The sequence below is a fragment of the Salmo salar genome, chromosome ssa04, assembly GCF_905237065.1.
Source record: "Salmo salar chromosome ssa04, Ssal_v3.1, whole genome shotgun sequence".
Taxonomy (NCBI): domain Eukaryota; kingdom Metazoa; phylum Chordata; class Actinopteri; order Salmoniformes; family Salmonidae; genus Salmo; species Salmo salar.
Window position 1 is genome coordinate 40,230,018 of NC_059445.1, and position 22,135 is coordinate 40,252,152.

The 22,135-nt window shown below is 41.6% G+C and overlaps 1 protein-coding gene across 1 annotated transcript; it reads right to left on the reverse strand.

Moving 5' to 3' along the window:
• Positions 1-5,452: 5,452 nt before the first annotated feature.
• Positions 5,453-10,140, reverse strand: LOC106603050 (transgelin-3). Its single transcript, XM_014196186.2, has 5 exons — positions 9,888-10,140; positions 8,945-9,158; positions 8,513-8,687; positions 6,505-6,607; positions 5,453-6,243 (listed from the first exon to the last, which is right to left on the reverse strand). The coding sequence occupies exons 2-5, from the start codon at positions 9,122-9,124 to the stop codon at positions 6,102-6,104; spliced, it is 600 nt and encodes a 199-aa protein (XP_014051661.1). The 5' UTR covers positions 9,125-9,158; positions 9,888-10,140; the 3' UTR covers positions 5,453-6,101.
• Positions 10,141-22,135: the final 11,995 nt, after the last annotated feature.

Below are 22,135 nucleotides of genomic sequence, written 5' to 3' on the forward strand. Positions count from 1 at the left end.
GCTGGTCAGAACAACAGAAGATCAAGAGATCAAGGAGATGAAAAGACTAATGGCCGGTCAACCAAAAGCCCCTGTCCAGAGGTGAAAGATGGTTATTTGCTGTTTTTGTTTCCTTAATTTAAACAAGGTGAAAGATTGCCTTGTTAGTCAATACGTAAATATTCAGCTGTTTTTTATTTAAAAAAATTGCGTGTCTGTGAACAATTATTTTACAGCTACCGGTTATTCAAGAAGTAATCAGTCAATCCACTTAACACCGAGAAGAGTGAAGATATTTATTGGTGTTGGTCTCTCAGGCTAAGTAGAATGAATTAGTGAAAGACATGATTGTGTTTGTATGGCCAGGATGTCCAGAGCCCTGTGTCTGACAGTGAGAGGGGTCTGTGGGAACCCTGAGGGTGAGGAAGCCAGTGGTGTGGAAGCTATCCCAGAGGAGAAGAAGCAGGAGGAATCTCTGGGTCCTTATCAACCTGACAACCCTGTTGGTAAGATGCTAGTGAAACTGGCTTCTGTTTGTGTGGCTGACAATTTTTATTATCAGGTGTGACAGGGATCTGCTAAAGAGCTTTTAGTGCCATATTGTAATAACAAACCTTTTTTTCTTTCTCTCCTTTTACTTGCAGGGTTAGACTATCTGGTGCCAAGGACTGGGTTCTTCTGCAAGCTGTGCAACATCTTCTACACCAATGAGAAAACAGCCAAATCAGTCCACTGTAGCAGTGAGGAACATTATCTGAACCTTAAGGTAATTCTCAATTATGACGAGTCTGTCTTATGAATCATTCTTTGGTGTATTTGTAAGAAAATGTAGTTGACCTTGGAGGCCAGAATACATTCTCAACATTTCTCAAACCTTGTTTACTCAAGATAGTATCACCTATGGTTGTGGAATCTCAACCAAATGGAAAGATATGGGACTTTTTAGGGGATCGGTTTTAACTGGAGTTCTTGGTTATGGGTTAATCTAGATAATGCATTGAAAGTGTACACTGATTGTATTTTCTTTCAGAGAAAGATGGATACAGACCTCGGCTGATTGGGAGGATTGTCGTCCACCTGTAGTCTTCCCAGAGGAAGGCCGTTTTAGTATAAATGTTTCTGTCCAGTTTGTTTAACATTCCAGTCTTTTCTGTTACTGCTGACAACAGTTACCCATTTGAAATTAATTAATGCAGCCTATTATGAAATGTAGTCCCATTCTGTGGTTATGAATAGTACCTGGATTTAGTTTCCTCTTATTGAATAAACATTTGACTTATGCTTTGACTTCTGGAAAGCAACTTTTTCACCTTAAGGCAAACATTTACTCTGAACCTACTGACCTTTAACATATTTGAAAGAGGCCTATGGTTGTTTTAATGGTCAACTGTCATTTATCAAGGACATGTGGACAGGATTGGCTGGAACTACATCCCAGAATTTGCCATAACCCAGAGAACCATTTGGTGCTTGACAGACAGCAGAGCTGGCTAAGAGGATTCACCTAGTCTGTGGCAAGGAGCAGCACATTGCTTTAGGAAAGGACAAATGGGGGAGATTGTTTGGTCTAAAACATGAAAGATTTAAGCCATACAGGCCTAGATGCTTTTGAATGATAAACCAATAGGGGGAGAGTTCAGAAAATGTACTTTCTTAATAAAACAATTTAACCACCCACATTTTCAGATAAGAGCGTTCAGCCAAGGGTGTGAAACCTCAAATCGGAAAATGGTGGTGGAATTTTTTTTTGACAGTACACATTTTTACAGTTTTTTTTCCAACGCCCCGCAATTTAAAGCCTGGTATCTGAGTTGTTGGCTAGAGCACACGTGCAAAGACCAGAGTGGGCACATTCACTATATAATGCTATTTATTTTGGTGACAAAACAATCAGTAGCCTAGAGTTAAAAATGCGATGGAAACTCATATTTTATTATTCCATACATGGGAATTTAACCAGAAGTTATTTTTCATGTGCACTACGTCATCACGCACAGCTTTTTATCCCCAACAAATCAATTTGATGGTTGGTAAATGCGCTTATTGTTTTTAATGCGGATTTTAGAATATTTGCTTGGAAATATGTTCGCTATTTGGATGGAAACCTAGCTATTTATTTATTTAACCTTTATTTAACCAGGTAGGCTAGTTGAGAACAAGTTCTCATTTGCAACTGCGACCTGGCCAAGAAAAAGCATAGCAGTTCGACACATACAACACAGAGTTACACATGGAATAAACCAAACATACAGTCAATACAGTAGAAAAAATAAAACAAAGTCTATATACAGTGAGTGCAATTGAGGAAAGATAAGGGAGTTAAGGCAATAAATAGGCCATGGTGGCGAAGTAATTACAATATACCAATTTAACACTGGAATGGTAGATGTGCAGAAGATGAATGTGCAAGTAGAGATACTGGGGTGCAAAGGAGCAAGAAATAAATACAGTATGGGGATGAGGTAGATAGATGGGCTGTTTACAGGTGGGCTATGTACAGGTGCAGTGATCTGACAGCTGGTGCGGGAGATATGAGTCTCCAGCTTCAGTGATTTTTGCAGTTTGTTCCAGTCATTGGCAGCAGAGAACTGGAAGGGAAGGTGACCAGTGAGCTGAGATAAGGTGGGGCTTTACCTAACAGAGACTTGTAGATGACCTGGAGCCAGTGGGTTTGGGTTTGGCCTTCTTGCCTTTAAATAAACAATTTGCCATGGTCTCTTGGCTAATGAGGGTCCCCATCAAGTCCAACACCTTTTTGGGGGGGGTTCTTGCCTGAGCCTTGCCACAAAGTTCAGTTCAACCTATAGAAAACACATAAGCCTATCATACATCATTAGTTCAGGCATGTGGTCACTTCCAATAATGAGGAGAAATGTTCCTTGTTCCACATGTTTGTTATTCACAGTTAGCTAGTTAATACAAAATAATGGAAATGAGGGGGGAAAGGATCAGGAATACATCCATTTCAAAACTATTTGTTTAAAGGTATTATCTCATCTCAGAAATACATTTATCACGTCATTATCAACGTATCCCTAACAGCAAGTCACAATGTTTTTCTTTATTTACACTGTGTGAACGTTCGTTGAGTCCTCTGTCGCCATGACTACGACAGGCTAACGGAGTTTTATAAATTAATTAAACTATGAAAACGTCAGAAAAACATATCATTAAACTCCGCTTAACTTGGTGTTCTATATCATATGCTTTATAACTGCCTTACCGTGAAGATAAAAAAATTATTCGTTTATTCGTCAGTTTTCAGTTGGCTCTCATTCAACTTCACTAAGCAGGCAGGCTAGCGTGATAGCCACTGTAGAGTGCACGTGAAGCAACCACTAGAGTGAAAGGCTCCCTATGCGGGCAGAAACAAGCACACCCCTTGATTATACATGATTACAAATTACAAAAGATTAGGCTACCATATCTCACATTCTCCCAACAAACTTGATGGGAGAATGTGCGGTCCTCCACGGACACTGGAGAAATGAGAAACTGCGACTCCGATGGCAGAAGGATGAACTCAAGAAACGCTTTGAAATTGAAACCTTTGTGTAAAATAAATCAAAATATTACCTCTCAGTATTATATATGAAGAGTTCCCTTGACTGCACACAAAAAAACATGATTTAGGATAATAAATACAAACGGAGATATCTGTTTTTGCAACAACAAAAAAACTCATGTTGTACTGTTTAATCAGGAATCATATTTAATTGGAACTGTAATTATTAAACAATACCTCCATGTTATGAAATGTATTCTCATAAATAATAAGGTGAACAGTAGGACAAATGACGTTTAAACTTATGCCGTTTTCGATGCCTCCGTCGGGCAGATACGAGTGCAGTTTCATATATTGTTATCACATGTTCGTTGCGCAGAACTGTCAATGTGATAATGGCCCTCTGTCATTGTCAGTTACAATCAGTGTAATTACCCCACCTGAAGGTGTTATGCAATTGGGTGGCTTTGACGATCAAATGGGTGGGTTTTCAAAGGCATACAATTACAATGCGTAATGACGCTCAATGGCTGCTTTGGCACTGTTGGAAGATGACGAATGGAAGAATTCAGAGAGAGCGAATTTTCGAAGACCAGCAAGATTACTGGCCAATGATGATGAGTGGCGTATGAGCCGGTTCCGATTACCAAGAGCTGTTCTCTTGGATCTCTGTGCTGTAGTAGGTCCAGCTTTACAGAGAAGCACCCGCAGGAACCAAGCCGTGCCTGTCCTGACAACTCTCGGATTTCTGGCAACCGGCACTTTTCAAAGGGAATTGGCTGACAGGTCAGGGATCTCTCAGCCAAGCTCTAGCCGCGTTATGCCAGACGTGTTAGGAGGTATAACTGGATTGACGCACCTCTGCTGAGTTTCTTTACACCGTGGGTGACCAGGCAAATAAAATAAAAAGTGCAATTTGCAGCAATGTCCGGTTTCCTAAATAATCGGTGCAATTGACTGCACCCATGTTGCTATAAGGGCAACGAGTGAGAGTGAACTGGCTTTCATTAATCGAAAGCTTAATCATGGTACTGACTAATGTAGTGGCTCGGTGGCCTTTGTCAACCCATGACTCATTCATATGGAGAAACAGCAGTGTTGGGCGCAGACTTGAGGCTGGAGCTGTGCGTGATGGCTGGCTTCTAGCTACGGATGAGTAATGTAGAAATTCTAAATCAATTGCAATTTCTCTGCTGCAGTGCCTAACCCATTCACTAACCTTGCAGACGACAGTGGATATCCTCTCAAGCGGTGGCTGCTCACCCCTTTCGCCAACCCGCAGAGAGGAACTACAATGTCCTCCATTGCCAGGTACGCGCTGTTGTGGCGCGCACCATCGGGCTTCTGAAGGGCAGATGGCGCTGCCTGGGTTAGAGTCCCACTTTGTTGATGATGCTTATTGTGCATTACGGTTGAACCAAAATATTATATGTAACAAAGATTAAATGAAATGTAAACAATATGTATATGAAATTTAGTTCAATAATATATGTTGATGCTAATACTATGTGCAATATAACAATGGCGCACACATACCTTAATTGGGGAGGATGGACTCGTGGTAATGGCTGGAGCGGAATAAGTGGAATGGTATCAAACATGGCTTCTATGTGTTTGATGCCATTCCATCAGCTCCGTTCCAGCCATTATTATGAGCTGTCCTCCCCTCAGCAGCCTCCACCGCAATAGCCTAATATATTCAAAATACTTTTAGCAATTCATTTAAAAAAATGTTCATCACCCTAATAACTATGACACACCCCTCACTATTGTCATTGGTTGCACTAATTGCACTGTTTGTCTACATAACCTGGTTCAAGCATTCATGACATTACCCTGAAGGCACAAGGATGACAAAATATTGGTGCTTCACCCAATAATTTACTGGGAGCTTGTATATAGAGTGTGCAACTTTATTTGTATTTATAGCCTAGAGTGAACTCGTCATTAGGCAGCACCTCTACCAACTTTTTGCGCCAACTCATGCTTTTTATTAGACATTTCACACAGTACTCATACATCTGGATACATTAAGTAACATAAATTAAACAAGAAAACAAAACATATAATAGAAGTACTTCAACAAATATTTGACTTAACATTCAATACTGAACATGAACTTGGTGCATAAAGAAATCATGCAACGAATGTAGTTATAAAAAGGAAAATGTCTGTAGTGCATTGCATTCACATTCCACAGTGTAGTAAAGAATAAGACTAGTGGTGCTGTAAATTACCTGAATAAAGAATATTGTAACTTAATACTATCGTGACTATCATTACAATTACTTTTCAAAATAACATTTCTTCTTAGACAATGGCACAGTTGCTGTCATTTCACAATTGTGTTGACAGAAACCTTGAACACCTGTCTGATGCAAAAACAACATCCACTCTGACAGAAATGACACACCTGACCGTGTAACTGAGTGAAGAAGAGCCACTGTGAGCTCATACAAAGGCTTATTGAAGGACATCATCTGTTATGCCCTGTAATAGTGTTCTGAGATTTTCAGTATGAGGGCCCCTATAGCGAGATCATCAGGGAAACTTCACGCTGCCACTGAGCTAATGAGAGTGCAACTTTGGATTAATTTACAGGAGCCAAATGACATTTTTACATTATCTGGCGTGGCATGCCGTACCCCCTCATGCCAGACTGAGACGCCCCCGTGTTTCCGCCCATCTGCATGCCAATCAGACTGCGGCCTTGACGCAACTGCTCCTCAGAAAACTCCCGCCGGTTTCCCTGAGCTTTCCTAAAAGCACAGGAGACAAAACTGGTGAAATATCTGCTGTGATGGATGTTTGTACAGGAGAGATTAAAACTGATACAAGTCAGATAGGAAAGGTCTACACCTACAGTAATGATACGTAAGCAAACAGGTGGGAGGGGTCAAGTTATGCGACTCATTATAAATAGTTCATTTTGGAGTAGCATGTAATAAAGAAATGGACATAGAGTATCATTGCTGTTTTGTACAACTCATTACAAACACCTATCATGATTGGTTCCTCACCTATGAAACCAATCTGGTTCACCACGATATTGACCATCATCCTTTGTGAGCGCCATACTGCCAAGTGCCGACAAGGTCCCTTGCACGGCAGCCATATCCTTCCCTGTAGTTACACAAAATGCCAGACAGACATTTCAATACTATATTTGGCTTTAGTTGGTCAAATCAAAGTTTATTGGTCCATACACAGATTTGCAGATGTTATCGCAGGTACAGTGAAATGCTTGTGTTTGTAGCTCCAACAGTACAGTAATACCTAGCAATAAAAAAAACAATGCAGACTTCCTCTGTCTAGTTTCTGTGTTCTTTTGCCCATCTTAATCTTTTATTTTTATTGGCCAGTCTGAGAGATGGATTATTCTTTGCAACTCTGCCTAGAAGGCCAACATCCAAGAGTCGCCTCTTCACTGTTGACGTTGAGATTGGTGTTTTGCGGGTACTATTTAATGAAGCTGCCAGTTGAGGACTTGTGAGGCATCTGTTTCTCAAACTAGACACTCTAATGTACTTGTCCTCTTGCTCAGTTGTGTACTGGGGCCTCCCACTCCTCTTTCTATTCTGGTTAGGGACAGTTTGCGCTGTTCTGTGAAGGGAGTAGTACACAGCGTTGTACCAGATCTTCAGTTTCTTGGCAATTGCTCGCATGGAATAGCCTTCATATCTCAGAACAAGAATAGACTGATGAGTTTCAGAAGAAAGTTCTTTGTTTATGGCCATTTTTAGCCTGTAATTGAACCCACAAATGCTGATGCTCCAGATACTCAACTAGTCTAAAGAAGGCCAGTTTTATTGCTTCTTAAATCAAAACAACAGTTTTCAGCTGTGCTAACATAATTGCAAAGGGTTTCATAATGATCAATTAGCCTTTTAAAATGATAAACTTAGATAAGCTAACACAACGTGCCATTGGAACACAGGAGTGATGGTTGCTGATAATGGGCGTCTGTACGCCTATGTAGATATTCCACTAAAAACCAGCCGTTTCCAGCTACAATAGTCATTTACAACATTAACAATGTCTACACTGTATTTCTGATCAATTTGATGTTATTTGAATGGACACATTTTTGTATTTTTTTTCAAAAACAAGGACACCAAACGTTTGAACGCTAGTGTAAACATTATTAAAGTGACCAGTGTTCAATGGCTATGGACATAGGGCAGCAGTCTCTAAGGTGCAGGGTAGAGTACCGGGTGTTAGCCGGCTAGTAAGAGTGACTAAGGTTCAGGGCAGGTTACTGGATGGAGGCCGGCTAGTGGTGACTGTTTAACAGTCTGATGGCCTGGAGATAGAAGCTGTTTTCTCAGTCTTTCATCACAGCTTTGATGCACCTGTACTGTCTCCGCCTTCTAAATAGATGGTAGAGGGGTGAAAAGGCAGTGGGGAGGGTGGCTGAGGTCTTTAATGATCTTCATAGCCGACCTGTGTCACCGGGTGCTGTAGATGTCCTGGAGGGCAGGCAGTGTGCCCCCGGTAATGCGTTGGGCTGACTGCATCAGCAGCAGTCTCCCTCTGGAGAGCCCTGTGGTTGAGGACAGTGCAATTGCCGTACCAGGCGGTGATACAGGCCGACAGGATGCGCTCAATGATGCATCTGTAGAAGTATGTGAGGGTCTTAGGGGCCAAGACAAATGTATTGATTCTCCTGAGGTTGAAGAGGCGCTGTTGAGCTTTCTTCACCACGCTGTCTGTGTGAAGGGACCATTTTAGGTCGTCAGTGATGTGCACACTGAGGAACTTGAAGCTTTTGACCCCCTCCACTGTGGCTCTGTCGATGTGGATGGGGGCGTGCTCTCTCTGCAGTCTCCTGTAGTACATGTTGTTCCCTCATTGGTTATAAAAAAAAATTAATTGTAGAAAAGAAATGTATGATTTGACAAATGAATCCTTTCCAGGAAGGTATATTATATTGAAAGGCTATATTCACATACATGGCACATTCCTGAAGTTATCTATCATAAGGACTAACCAATTGCTGCATGTGAGTGTAAGGTGGAAGAGCTGTACCTTCCCATAGGTCCACGGTCTGGAAAAGGTCCCCGGTGATCACCCCATAAGCTTCAGCTGACTGCAGGAACTGTGAGATCTTCTCCATCTGCTTGAAGACCATCTTTGTCTCTGGGATCTTCTTTATGGGCTCTTGACCAGGGGGATAGAGGCTGTTAATGAGCCTACAAAGAATCTGCAACGAGAGATGAAATAATGGAATGACAGATTAGAACTGGCCTACACCCACCTAGCATTAGAGGTGGCAGTGGTTGGTGGCTTTGAGGACCAGGAGAAGAAACCCCGTAATAACAAAGGCTATCAAATATCGTCTATTATGATAATGGTGAATTAGAGTCTGAGATGATCTGTATATGTGTTTTAAGAGTTAGGTTTAGAATAATGAAGACATGCATAAGGTTACATCAACCAGAGTTTGTGTCAGAGACTCACTGTTCCATCCTTGAGCCAGCTCTGGAAGTTTAGTCTCCCGGACTCTGGTCGTTCTATGTCCCCCCCAACCTGCAAGATGATCCAGTCCACCAGTCTGGCCTCCAGGTCCAGAGTATACTTCTGGTCTATCTTCTCCTGAACCTCCCTACTCAGCCCGTAACTGGGTCCTCTGTTTGCCATGACTTCCAGAGTTCGAGCTCTTCCAAGAGAGTGACTGCAAGGAAAGGGTGCAATTTAACAAATATAACATCTCTCCAACCCTTCTGTAAAATTAGAAGCAAAATCACTTATTGTGGGTAAATTAATCCATAACTTTTGAACTGCAGTCTAGTAGTTTGAGGATGTGTGTCGCTGGAGACATGCACTATTTCACTGCTGTCTGTTAATTATTTGTATTAGTCTGCCCTGGGCTTTCATTTCTGATATCATATGTATATTTAGATACGGGCCTCTGACTTCAAGGATACGCAGTCATAAAGTTCAGCAATTTTTTTCATATATTCGGACACCTCTAGTTTCACATTGCAATCTTCATAATTTAATTTGATTTAACCGTGTGGATGATACTTCCCTCGAAAATTATCGAGGGAAATATGATCGAAATGTCAGATTGTCTACGTAGTCGTCCTGTGATGCGCGCGTTGTCACTCTCCACTGGATGGCATCCAGGGATTGATTTATGAAACACCATAATATACTTTCTTGCATAGGCGAAAGAAAAAGACAAATGGATCAAGACAAAAATAAGTCCCTTTCGGGCTATCGAGTTAGGGAAATAACGTAGGCTAAACGGCCTGGATTAACTCCCTCATGGAAAATACTGCTAGTGCAAGTGCATGCAATATGACATCATTTATTATAGCGTTCGCAATACATCTAGGCCCATTCGGAATGTCAGGTTCCCTCTCTGCACATTATTTTCCCCATTCAGTCGTTTACTTACGAATTTTCAATTTATGTGTGGTCTGCTTCGTTCCGTTCCTGGTCGTTAGTCCCACTCTGGAGTCACATGTTGTTAAAACTGGACATCTTGAGGAGTGCAGTACCAACCTCAACATCCGTACTCAGCATCCGTTCTCGGACTCCCTAAAGCTTTCAGTGTCACGAGAGTCAATTGATGCCGCTGCGCCTTTGCGCCTCTGATACGGGCTGTAGCCTGCTATAGGGATGAATTCATGGCCAAAGGGGAGAAACGTCAATATCCAGTCGTAATGTCCAGGAATGGTTACGATAGGTCTTTACCCTTCAAATAGTTTACTGGGAGTTCATTCCAATTATTTCGTTAATATAATGTAGCATTACATGATTTGTAGATAGTCAAATGAATGGGTAAAGAAGGGCCTATGGTTGATATTTGTGATGTCTGCTTTCTCTATATTCATCAATAAATTGATTAGTTGTTTTATTCACAAGGCATTTGAATCAAGGCATACAGTGCCTTCAGAAAGTATTGACATCCCTAGACTTTTTCCACATGATTTTGTGTTACAGCCTTAATTTTAAATGGTTATTAATAACACTTTGGGTGGTATATCAATATACCCGGTCAGTACAAAGATAATGCGTCCTTCCTAACTCAGTTGCCGGAGAGGAAGGAAAGCGCTCAGGGATTTCACTATGAGGACAATGGTGACTTTAAAATAGTTAGAGCTTAATGGCTAGGATAGGAGAAAACTGAGGATAGATCAATAACAATACTAACCTACATTTACATTTTAGTCATTTAGCAGACACTCTTATCCAGAGCAACTTACAGTAGTGAATGCATATATTTCATTAAAAAATATCTTTATGTACTGGTTCTCCCGTGGGAATTGAACCCTCAACCCTGGCGTTGCAAACACCATGCTCTACCAACTAAGCCACACAGGACCAACCTAAATGACAAAGTGAAAAGGAAGCCTGTACAGAATAAAAATATTCCAAAACATGCATCCTATTTGCAATAAGGCACTAAAGTAAAACTGCAAAAAATGTGGTAAAGAAATTATCTTTATGTCCTGAATGCAAAGCATTATGTTTGGTGCATATTCAACATAAGACATCACTACCACACCTCATATTTTCAAGCATGGCAGTGGCGGCATCATGTAATGGGTATGCTTGTCATCGGCAAGGACTAGGGAGCTTTTCAGGATAAAAAGAAACTGTATAGAGCTAAACACAGGCAAAATCCTAGAAAAAAACCTGGTTCAGTCTGCTTTCCAGACAGACACTGGGAGACTAATTCACCTTTCAGCAGGACAATAACCTAAAACAAGACCAAATATACGCTGCCGTTGCTTACCAAGATGACATTGAATGTTCCCGAGTGGCCTGGTTACAGTTTTCACTTAAATCTGCTTGGAAATCTATGGCAGGACTTGGAAATGGCTGTCTAGCAATAACCAACCACCAACTTGACAGAGTTTGAATATTTTCTTTAAGAATGTGGAAATATTGTACAATCCAGGTGTGCAAAGCTCTTCGAGACTTAGCCAGAAAGACTCACAGGTGTATTCATTGCCAAAGGTGATTCTAACATGCATTGACATGTTAGAATACTTACATAATCTAGTTTGTTTATTTTGTTTTTACAAATGTTAGAATTTTTCTTCCACTTTGACAGAGTATTTTGTGTCGATCATTGACAAATATTTTTTTACAATTACATAAATGTTAATCCCACCTTGTACCACAAAACGTGGAAAAAGTCCAGGGGCGTGAAGACTTCCTGAAGGCACTGCATGTCTAGCAAGTAGACTTACACCTCAACCCTGTTTATTATTCGTATACAATAGTTTATATTCTTACATGCATTTCACAAAGTTACAGAAGCCCATGTTATATGAAACATGTCCATGCAAAAACCAATCATGCACGTGCAAAAATGTAATATGCATTTTCCTTTTTTAAATGTTTATTTGGACAGAATAAGGATAATACATAGTGCAATCACACTCTCACATCAAGGACAGCACTGTAGAGAAAGCACATTTAGCTAAGTGATTGTAGTCATCCACCCCCACTGATAATTTTTATCCATTTCTATCCATGATACTGTGGCTATTGAGCATCTCCACAGTTCCTCTACTGACCATCTGTCACCGTCTGCTTGTCAAGGTGAGAACAAGCGTTCCGCAGTATCTCCATATAGAGCCTGTTGTTTTCACTGGAAATACATGCAATCAGACTATTTAAAAACACGTCAATAGCAGAGTTACACATTACCGGTATGTAAGCTGTGCTCTTTGTTAAATGCTTTTAGTGTCATTGCTGCTATCTATGGTAACAGTTGTCTTAATAGACTCACATAGCCACAGAGTGGTTGAACATCAGGTGTCCCATATCCATGTAATACTGAGCATCTGTTCGGAGAGCTGTCCAGTACTCATTGGCCTTGGGTAGAGAGTAATACTATCATGTGCATGCAAACAAACGCATACATTTACACAGGTAGAACGCCTGGACTTGTCAAAAGCAATACAAAATCCTAAATCCATACATAAAATACACCAATAGATGTGGCACCTTTCTTCAATAGTGTAACCCCACTGGTTATGATCCCAGTATCCCGATTGTCTCTTCACATTCTTTTTATACACATTTTAGTCATTTAGCAGACGCTCTTATCCAGAGCAATGCATACATTTCATGTACTTTACATACATATATTTTTTTGTACTGGCCCCCCGTGGGAATCGAACCCACAACCCTGGCATAGCAAACACCATGCTCTACCAACTGAGCCACAGGGAAGCTGTGTCTGATGAATCGCTTTGCTTCCTCTTCCTTCATGAACGGAGCAGCGAAAATGCCTGCTCAAAATATTAGTTTTGCACTTTTCTGTTCAAAACTGTATTTAATTTATTAAATACAGTATCCTTGAGATTGCTGCAGACCAGCCATTTGTTTCTGACCTGATTAAATAAGATATAAGATAAGATAAATACAGTTGTGTAAACCACTAAAACAAAATGGGTTTTGTTGCAGGTGACACAGCAACTCTCATTAGTATTGAGTCCACTTTTTCACCTGTAACTGCATGGATCACTTACCATCTCGTTCTGTTAGGTGACCTAAACTGGGTTAACACCCTGGCAGTCCTACAATCTAAGATAGATGCCCTCAATCTCACACAAATGATCAATGAACCCACCAGGTACAACCTTAAATCCGTAAACATGGGCACCCTCATAGATATTATGATATTTTCCTGACCAACTTGCCCTCGAAATACACCTCTGCTGTTTTCAATCAGGATCTCAGCGATCACTGCCTCATTGCCTGCATCTGCTATGGGTCCGCGGTCAAACGACCACACCTCATCACTGTCAAACGCTCCCTAAAACACTTCTGCGAGCAGGCCTTTTTAATCGACCAGGCCTGGGTATCCTGGAAGGATGTTGACCTCATCCCGTCAGTAGAGGATGCCTGGTCATTCTTTAAAAGTAATTTCCTCACCATCTTAAATAAGCCATGGCATTTTTTTGCCTTTACCTCCCTTATCTCACATCATTTGCTCACATTGTATATAGTCTTATTTTTTATTTATTTATTTATTTAATTTTTGTAAAAAAAAATTCTACTGCATCATTGATTGTATGTTGTTTTACTCCATGTGTAACTCTGTGTTTTTGTATGTTGTCGAACTGCTTTGCTTTATCTTGGCCAGGTCGCAATTGTAAATGAGAACTTGTTCTCAACTTGCCTACCTGGTTAAATAAAGGTGAAATAAATAAAAAATAAATAAAAAGCATGCCCCTTTCAAAAATGTACTACTAAGAACAGATATAGCCCTTGGTTCACCCCAGACCTGACTGCCCTTGACCAGCACAAAAACATCCTGTGGCAGACTGCACTAGCATCGAATAGTCCCCGTGATATGCAACTTTTCAGGGAAGTCAGGAACCAATACACTCAGTCAGTTAGGAAAGCAAAGGCCAGCTTTTTCAAACAGAAATTTGCATCCTGTAGCTCTAACTCCAAAACGTTTTGGGACACTGTAAAGTCCATGGAGAATAAGAGCACCTCCTCCCAGCTGCCCACTGTACTGAGGCTAGGAAACACTGTTACCACCGATAAATCCACGATAATCAAGAATTTCATTAAGCATTTCTCTACGGCTGGCCATGCTTTCCTCCTGGCTACCCCTACCCCGGCCAACTGCTCTGCATCCCCTGCCAGCTACTTGCCCTGCAGCTACTTGCCAAAGCCTCCCCAGCTTCTCCTTCACCCAAATCCAGATAGCAGTTGTTCTGAAAGAGCTGCAAAACCTGGACCCGTACAAATCAGCTGGGCTAGACAATCTGGACCCTCTCTTTCTAAAATTATCTGCCGCCATTGTTGCAACCCCTATTACCAGTCTATTCAACCTCTTTAGTATCGTCCGAGATTCCTAAAGATTGGAAAGCTGCCGCAGCATCCCCCTCCTCAAAGGGGGTGACACTCTAGACCCAAACTGTTATAGACCTATATCCACCCTGCCCTGCCTTTCTAAAGTCTTCGAAAGCCAAGTTAACAAACAGATCACTGACCATTTCGAATCCCACCGTACCTTCTCCGCTGTTCAATCCGGTTTCCGAGCTGGTCATGGGTGCACCTCCGCCATGCTCAAGGTACTAAACGATATCATAACCACCATCGATAAAAGACAGTACTGTGCAGCCATCTTCAACCTGGCCAAGGCTTTCGACTCTGTCAATCACAGTATTCTTATCGGCAGACTCAACAGCCTTGGTTTCTCAAATGACTGCCTTGACTGGTTCACCAACTACTTCTCAGATAGAGTTCAGTGTGTCAAATCGGAGGGCTGTTGTCCGGACCTCAGGCAGTCTCTATGGGGGTACCACAGGGTTCAATTCTCGCGCAGACTCTTTTCTCTGTATATATCAACGATGTCGCTCTTGCTGCGGGTGATTCCTTTGATCCACCTCTACGCAGACGACACCATTCTGTATACATCTGGCCCTTCTTTGGACACTGTTAACAAACCTCCAAACGAGCTTCAATGCCATACAACACTCCTTCCGTGGCCTCCAACTGCTCTTAAACGCTAGTAAAACTAAATGCATGCTCTTCAACCGATCGCTGCCCGCACCCGCATGCCCAACGAGCATCACTACTCTGGATGGTTCTGACTTAGAATATGTGGACAACTACAAATACCTAGGTGTCTGGCTAGACTGTAAACTCTCCTTCCAGACTCACATTAAACATCTCCAATCCAAAATTAAATCTAGAATCGGGTTCCTATTTCACAACAAAGCCTCCTTCACTCACGCTGCCAAACATACCCTCGTAAAACTGACTATCCTACCGGCTCTCGACTTCGGCAATGTCATTTACAAAATAGCCTCCAACACCCTACTCAGCAAACTGGATGCAGTCTATCACAGTGCCATCCATTTTGTCACCAAAGCCCCATATACCACCCACCACTGTGACTTGTATGCTCTCGTCAGCTGGCCCTCGCTACATATTCGTCGCCAGACCCACTGGTTCCAGGTCATCTATAAGTCTCTGCTAGGTAAAGCTCCGCCTTATCTCAGCTCACTGGTCACCATAGCGACACCCAGCTGTAGTACGCGCTCCAGCAGGTATATCTCACTGGTCATCCCCAAAGCCAATACCCCCTTTGGTCGCCTTTCCTTCCAGTTCTCTGCTGCCAATGACTGGAACGAATTGCAAAAATCTCTGAAGTTGGAGACATATCTCCCTAACTAACTTTAAGCATCAGCTATCTGTGCAGCTTACCGATCGCTGCAGCTGTACACAGCCCATCTGTAAATAGCGCATCCTACTACTTACCTCAACCCCATATTGTTTTATTTACTTTTTTGCACACCAGTATTTCCAGTATTTCTACTTGCACATCTATCACTCCAGCGTTAACTTGCTAAATTGTAATTACTTCACTACTATGGCCTATTTATTGCCTTACCTTCTTACGCCATTTGCACACACTGTATATAGACTTTCCTATTGTGTTATTGACTGTACGTTTGTTTATTCCATGTGTAACTCTGTGTTGTTGTTTGTGTCATAATGCTTTGCTTTATCTTGGCCAGGTCGCAGTTGTGAATGAGATCTTGTTCTCAACTGTCCTACCTGGTTAAATAAAGGTGAAATAAAAAAATAAATAAAAATAAAATCAATGCCTTTATTAATAACCCAAAGGCCCTAATTTTTAAGCTAAAAATGCTAAATAATTGTTACAAAAAGTCTATACTTAAAAATGGCCCATCATTTAATAAATATAAAACCAATTTACATTTGTCTGAACTTTGATCTTATGTAACAAAATTATCTCCATGAAGCCAAAATATGCCTCTGTTGCCCAACAAACCTTGCTAATCATTGAGTGGTACAATATACCACTGCAGAACAACCAAAATATATAAACTAACAGTAACACTTGATGTCTGAATATGCAACATCTAACAGCTTTCAACCATCACTTCCAGATACCTAATGTTTAAAAAAATATTTTTAATATATATATATATATATATATATATATATATATATATATATATATATATATATATATATATATATATATATATATATGTATTACACATACACAGTTGAAGTCAGAAGTTTAAATACACTTAGAACTCGTTTTTCAACCACTCCACAAATTTCTTGTTAACAAACTATAGTTTTGGCAAGTCGGTTAGGGCATCTACTAGTAATTTTTCCAACAATTATTTACAGACAGATTATTTCACTTGTAACTCATTGTATCACAATTCCAGTGGTTCAGAAGTTTACATACACAAAGTTGACTGTGCCTTTAAACAGCGTGGGAAATTTCAGAAAATTATGTCATGGCTTTAGAAGCTTCTGATAGGCTAATTGACATCATTTGATTCAATTGGACGATTTATTACAAGGCCTACCTTCAAACTCCTTGCCTCTTTGCTTGATATCATGGGAAAATCTAAATAAATCAGCCAAGACCTCAGAAAACAAATTGTAGACCTCCACAAGTCTGGTTCAACCTTGCGTGTAATTTCCAAATGCCTGAAGGTACCACGTTCATCTGCACAAACAATAGCGCGCAAGTATAAACATCATGGACCACGCAGCCGTCATACCGCTCAGGAAGGAGACGCATTCGCTCTCCTAGAGATGAACGTACTTTGGTGCGAAAAGTGCAAATCAATCTCAAAACAACAGCAAAGGACCTTGTGAAGATGCTGGAGGAAACGGGTAAAAAAGTATATATCCACAGTAAAACGAGTCCTATATCGACATAACCTGAAAGGCCGCTCAGCAAGGAAGAAGCCACTGCTCCAAAACTGCCATAAAAAAAGCCAAACTACGGTTTGCAACTGCACATGGGGACAAAGATTGTACTTTTTGGAGAAATGTCCTCTGGTCTGATGAAACAAAAACAGAACTGTTTGGCCATAATGACCATCGTTATGTTTGGAGGAAAAAGGGGGAGGCTTGCAAGCCGAAGAACACCATCCCAACTGTGAAGCACGAGGGTGGCAGCATCATGTTGTGGGGGTGCTTCGCTGTAGGAGGGACTGGTGCACTTCACAAAATAGATGGCATCATGAGGTAGGAAAATTATGTGGATATATTGAAGCAACATCTCAAGACATCAGTCAGGAAGTTAAAGCTTGGTCGCAAATGGGTCTTGCAAATAGACAATGACCCCAAGCATACTTCCAAAGTTGGGTCAAAATGGCTTAAGGACAACAAAGTTAAGGTATTGGAGTGGCCATCACAAAGCCCTGAACTCAATCCTAGAGAAAATTTGTAGGCGGAACTGAAAAAGCGTGTGCGAGCAAAGAGGCCTACAAACCTGAGTCAGTTACACCAGCTCTGTCAGGAGAAATGGGCCAAAATTCACCCCTTATTGTGGGAAGCTTGTGGAAGGCTACCCAAAACATTTGACCCAAGTTAAACAATTTAAAGGCAATGCTACCAAATACTAATTGAGTGTATGCAAATTTCTGACCCACTGGGAATGTGATGAAAGAAATAAAAGCTGAAAAAATCATTCTCTCTACTATTATTCTGACATTTCACATTCATTAAATAAAGTGGTGATCCTAACTGACCTAAGACAGAGAATTTTACTAGGTTTAAATGTATTTGGCTAAGGTGTATGTAAACTTCTGACTCCAACTATATATATATATATATACATATATATATATATATATATATATATATATATATATATATATACTGCTCAAAAAAATAAAGGGAACACTTAAACAACACAATGTAACTCCAAGTCAATCACACTTCTGTGAAATCAAACTGTCCACTTAGGAAGCAACACTGATTGACAATACATTTCACATGCTGTTGTGCAAATGGAATAGACAACAGGTGGAAATTATAGGCAATAAGCAAGACACCCCCAATAAAGGAGTGGTTCTGCAGGTGGAGACCTCAGACCACTTCTCAGTTCCTATGCTTCCTGGCTGATGTTTTGGTCACTTTTGAATGCTGGCGGTGCTTTCACTCTAGTGGTAGCATGAGACGGAGTCTACAACCCACACAAGTGGCTCAGGTAGTGCAGCTCATCCAGGATGGCACATCAATGCGAGCTGTGGCAAGAAGGTTTGCTGTGTCTGTCAGCGTAGTGTCCAGAGCATGGAGGCGCTACCAGGAGACAGGCCAGCACATCAGGAGATGTGGAGGAGGCCGTAGGAGGGCAACAACCCAGCAGCAGGACCGCTACCTCCGCCTTTGTGCAAGGAGGAGCAGGAGGAGCACTGCCAGAGCCCTGCAAAATGACCTCCAGCAGGCCACAAATGTGCATCTGTCTGCTCAAACGGTCAGAAACAGACTCCATAAGGGTCGTATGAGGGCCCGACGTCCACAGGTGGGGGTTGTGCTTACAGCCCAACACCGTGCAGGACGTTTGGCATTTGCCAGAGAACACCAAGATTGGCAAATTCGCCACTGGTGCCCTGTGCTCTTCACAGATGAAAGCAGGTTCACACTGAGCACGTGACAGACATGACAGAGTCTGGAGACGCCGTGGAGAACGCTCTGCTGCCTGCAACATCCTCCAGCATGACCGGTTTGGTGGTGGGTCAGTCATGGTGTGGGGTGGCATTTCTTTGGGGGGCCGCACAGCCCTCCATGTGCTCGCCAGAGGTAGCCTGACTGCCATTAGGTACCGAGATGAGATCCTCAGACCCCTTGTGAGACCATATGCTGGTGCGGTTGGCCCTGGGTTCCTCCTAATGCAAGACAATGCTAGACCTCATGTGGCTGGAGTGTGTCAGCAGTTCCTGCAAGAGGAAGGCATTGATGCTATGGACTGGCCCGTCCGTTCCCCAGACCTGAATCCAATTGAGCACATCTGGGACATCATGTCTCGCTCCATCCACCAACGCCACGTTGCACCACAGACTGTCCAGGAGTTGGCGGATGCTTTAGTCCAGGTCTGGGAGGAGATCCCTCAGGAGACCATCCGCCACCTCATCAGGAGCATGCCCAGGCGTTTTAGGGAGGTCATACAGGCACGTGGAGGCCACACACACTACTGAGCCTCATTTTGACTTGTTTTAAGGACATTACATCAAAGTTGGATCAGCCTGTAGTGTGGTTTTCCACTTTAATTTTGAGTGTGACTCCAAATCCAGACCTCCATGGGTTGATAAATTGGATTTCCATTGATTATTTTTGTGTGATTTTGTTGTCAGCACATTCAACTATGTAAAGAAAAAAGTATTTAATAAGATTATTTCATTCAGATCTAGGATGTGTTGTTTAAGTGTTCCCTTTATTTTTTTTGAGCAGTGTATAATCTGTTAAAGATCTATAAGGGAGTTCTGGTAACAGTAGCAGAAATAAGTGAGATTTACCTGAAGCTGTTGCTCTGTGGCATGAGTGAGAGGCTCTGGTCTCCAGAATCTCACAAACAGATGTCAAGGGGACAGGACTTTCTTTCACAGGGCTTGCAGAAATCCCTAAGGAATGAATACCATTAAGCTTGCAAGGTACTGTAGCAACCTGTTTCTGTGCTAGAGCTCAGATAGAATTAGGCCTTTCACAGAAACTTGTCTGGCTGGGCTGGTGCTCGCCATCTCTTAAAAACAAGTCTAGCACTGAAGCTCACATAGTAGAGACCCTGTACAGACACTTTGATTCTACCTAATGTAAACTAATTGCTTTTTTTACTGTAAAAGGACAAGCCTTTCAGTCTTGAAAGCAAGTACACAAGTATACAAAACATTAATGACAGACTGAACAAGTGAAAGCTATGTTCCCTGATTGATGTCACTTGTTAAATCCACTTCAAATCAGTGTACTGTAGATGAAGGGGGAGACACGTTAAAGGAGGATTTTTAAGCCTTGAGATAATTGAGACATGGATTCTGTACCGTGCCTTTGGAAAGTATTCAAACCCCTTGACTTTTTCCAGATTTTGTTAAGTTTACAGCCTTATTCTAAAACTGATTCGTTTTTTTCCCCTTTTCATTCTACACAAAATACCTCATAATGACAAAGCAAAAACTGTTTAGAAATGTTTGCTAATATAAAATAAACTGAAATCACATTTACATACAGTACCAGTCAAAAGTTGACACCTACTCGTTCAAGGGTTTTTCTTTATTTGTACTATTTTCTACATTGTAGAATAATACTGAAGACATCAACACATGGAATCATGTAGTAACCAAATGTGTTAAAAAAAACGAAATATATTTTAGATTTTTCAAAGTAGCCACCCTTTGCCTTGATGACAGCTTTGCACACTCTTGGCATTCTCTCAACCAGCTCCACCTGGAATGCTTTTCCTTTCAAAGTCTTGAAGGAGTTCCCACATATGCTGGTAGCTATGCTGTTTAAGTGTGCCTTGAATTCTAAAGAAATCACAGTTTCACCAGCAAAGCACCCCCACTCCTCCATGCTTCACGGTGGGAACCACACATTCGGAGATCATCCATTCACCTACTCTGCATCTCACAAAGACACGGCGGTTGGAACCAAAAATATTACATTTGGACTCATCAGACCAAAGGACAGATTTCCACCGGTCTAATGTACATTGCTCGTGTTTCTTGGTGTCCTTTAGTAGTGGTTTTCTTTGCAGCAATTCGACCATGAAAGCCTGATTCACGCAGTGTCCTCTGAACAGTTGATGTTGAGATGTGTCTGTTACTTGAACTCTATGAAGCATTTATTTGGGCTGCAATTTCTGAGGCTGGTAACTCTAATGAACGTATCCTCTGCAGCAGAAGTAACTCTGGGTCTTCCTTTCCTGTGGCGATCCTCATGAGAGCCAGTTTCATCATAGCACTTGAAGAAACTTTCAAAGTTCTTGACATTTTCCGGATTGACTGACCATGTCTAAACAGTAATGATGGACTGTCGTTTCTCTTTGCTTATTTGAGCTGTTCTTGCCATATGGACTTGGTATTTTACCAAATAGGGCTATCTTCTGTATACCACCCCTACCTTGTCAAAACACAACTGATTGGCTCAAACGCATTGAGGAAAGAAATTCCACAAATGAACTTTTAACAAGGCACACCTGGTAATTGAAATGCATTCCAGGTGACTACTGGTTGAGAAAATGCCAAGGTTGTGCAAAGCTGTCAGAGGCAAAGGGTGGCTACTTTGAAGAATCTCAAACATAAAATATATTCTGAATTAACACTTTTTTGGTTACTACATGATTCCATGTGTGTTATAGTTAATGTCTTCACTATTATTCTACAATGTAGAAAATAGTAAACAAAAAAAAACTGGAATGAGTAGGTTTGTCCAAACTTGACTGGTACTGTAAGTATTCAGACCCTTTACTCAGTACTTTGTGTAAGCACCTTTGGCAGCGAGTACAGCCTTGAATCTTCTTGGGTAAGTTTAGCACACCTGTATTTGGGGAGTTTCTCCCATTCTTCTCTGCAGATCCTCTCAAATTCTGTCAGGTTGGATGGGGAGCGTTGCTGCACAGCCATTTTCAGGTCTCTCCAGAGATGTTCGATCGGGTTCAGGGAGACATTCAGAGACATGTCCCGAAGCCACTCCTGCGTTGTCTTGGCTGTGTGCTTAGGGTGGTTGTCCTTCTGGAAGGTTCTCCCATCTCCACAGAGGAACTCTGGAGCTCTGTCAAAGTGACAATCGGGTTCTTGGTCACCTCCCTGACCAAGGCCCTTCTCCCACGATTGCTCAGTTTGGCCAGGCGACCGGCTCTAGGGAGTCCTGGTGGTTCTAAACTTCTTC

Bases quoted from the DNA above. Each gene is read 5' to 3' on its own strand.
- LOC106603050 (XM_014196186.2), bottom strand. From the start codon at position 9,124: ATGGCAAACAGAGGACCCAGTTACGGGCTGAGTAGGGAGGTTCAGGAG. The intron at 6,608-8,512 runs GTACAGCTCTTC...GTGTAACTACAG, and splicing joins GACCGTGGACCTATGGGAAG to GGAAGGATATGGCTGCCGTG. The intron at 6,244-6,504 runs GTGAGGAACCAA...CTGTGCTTTTAG, and splicing joins GAACCAGATTGGTTTCATAG to GAAAGCTCAGGGAAACCGGC.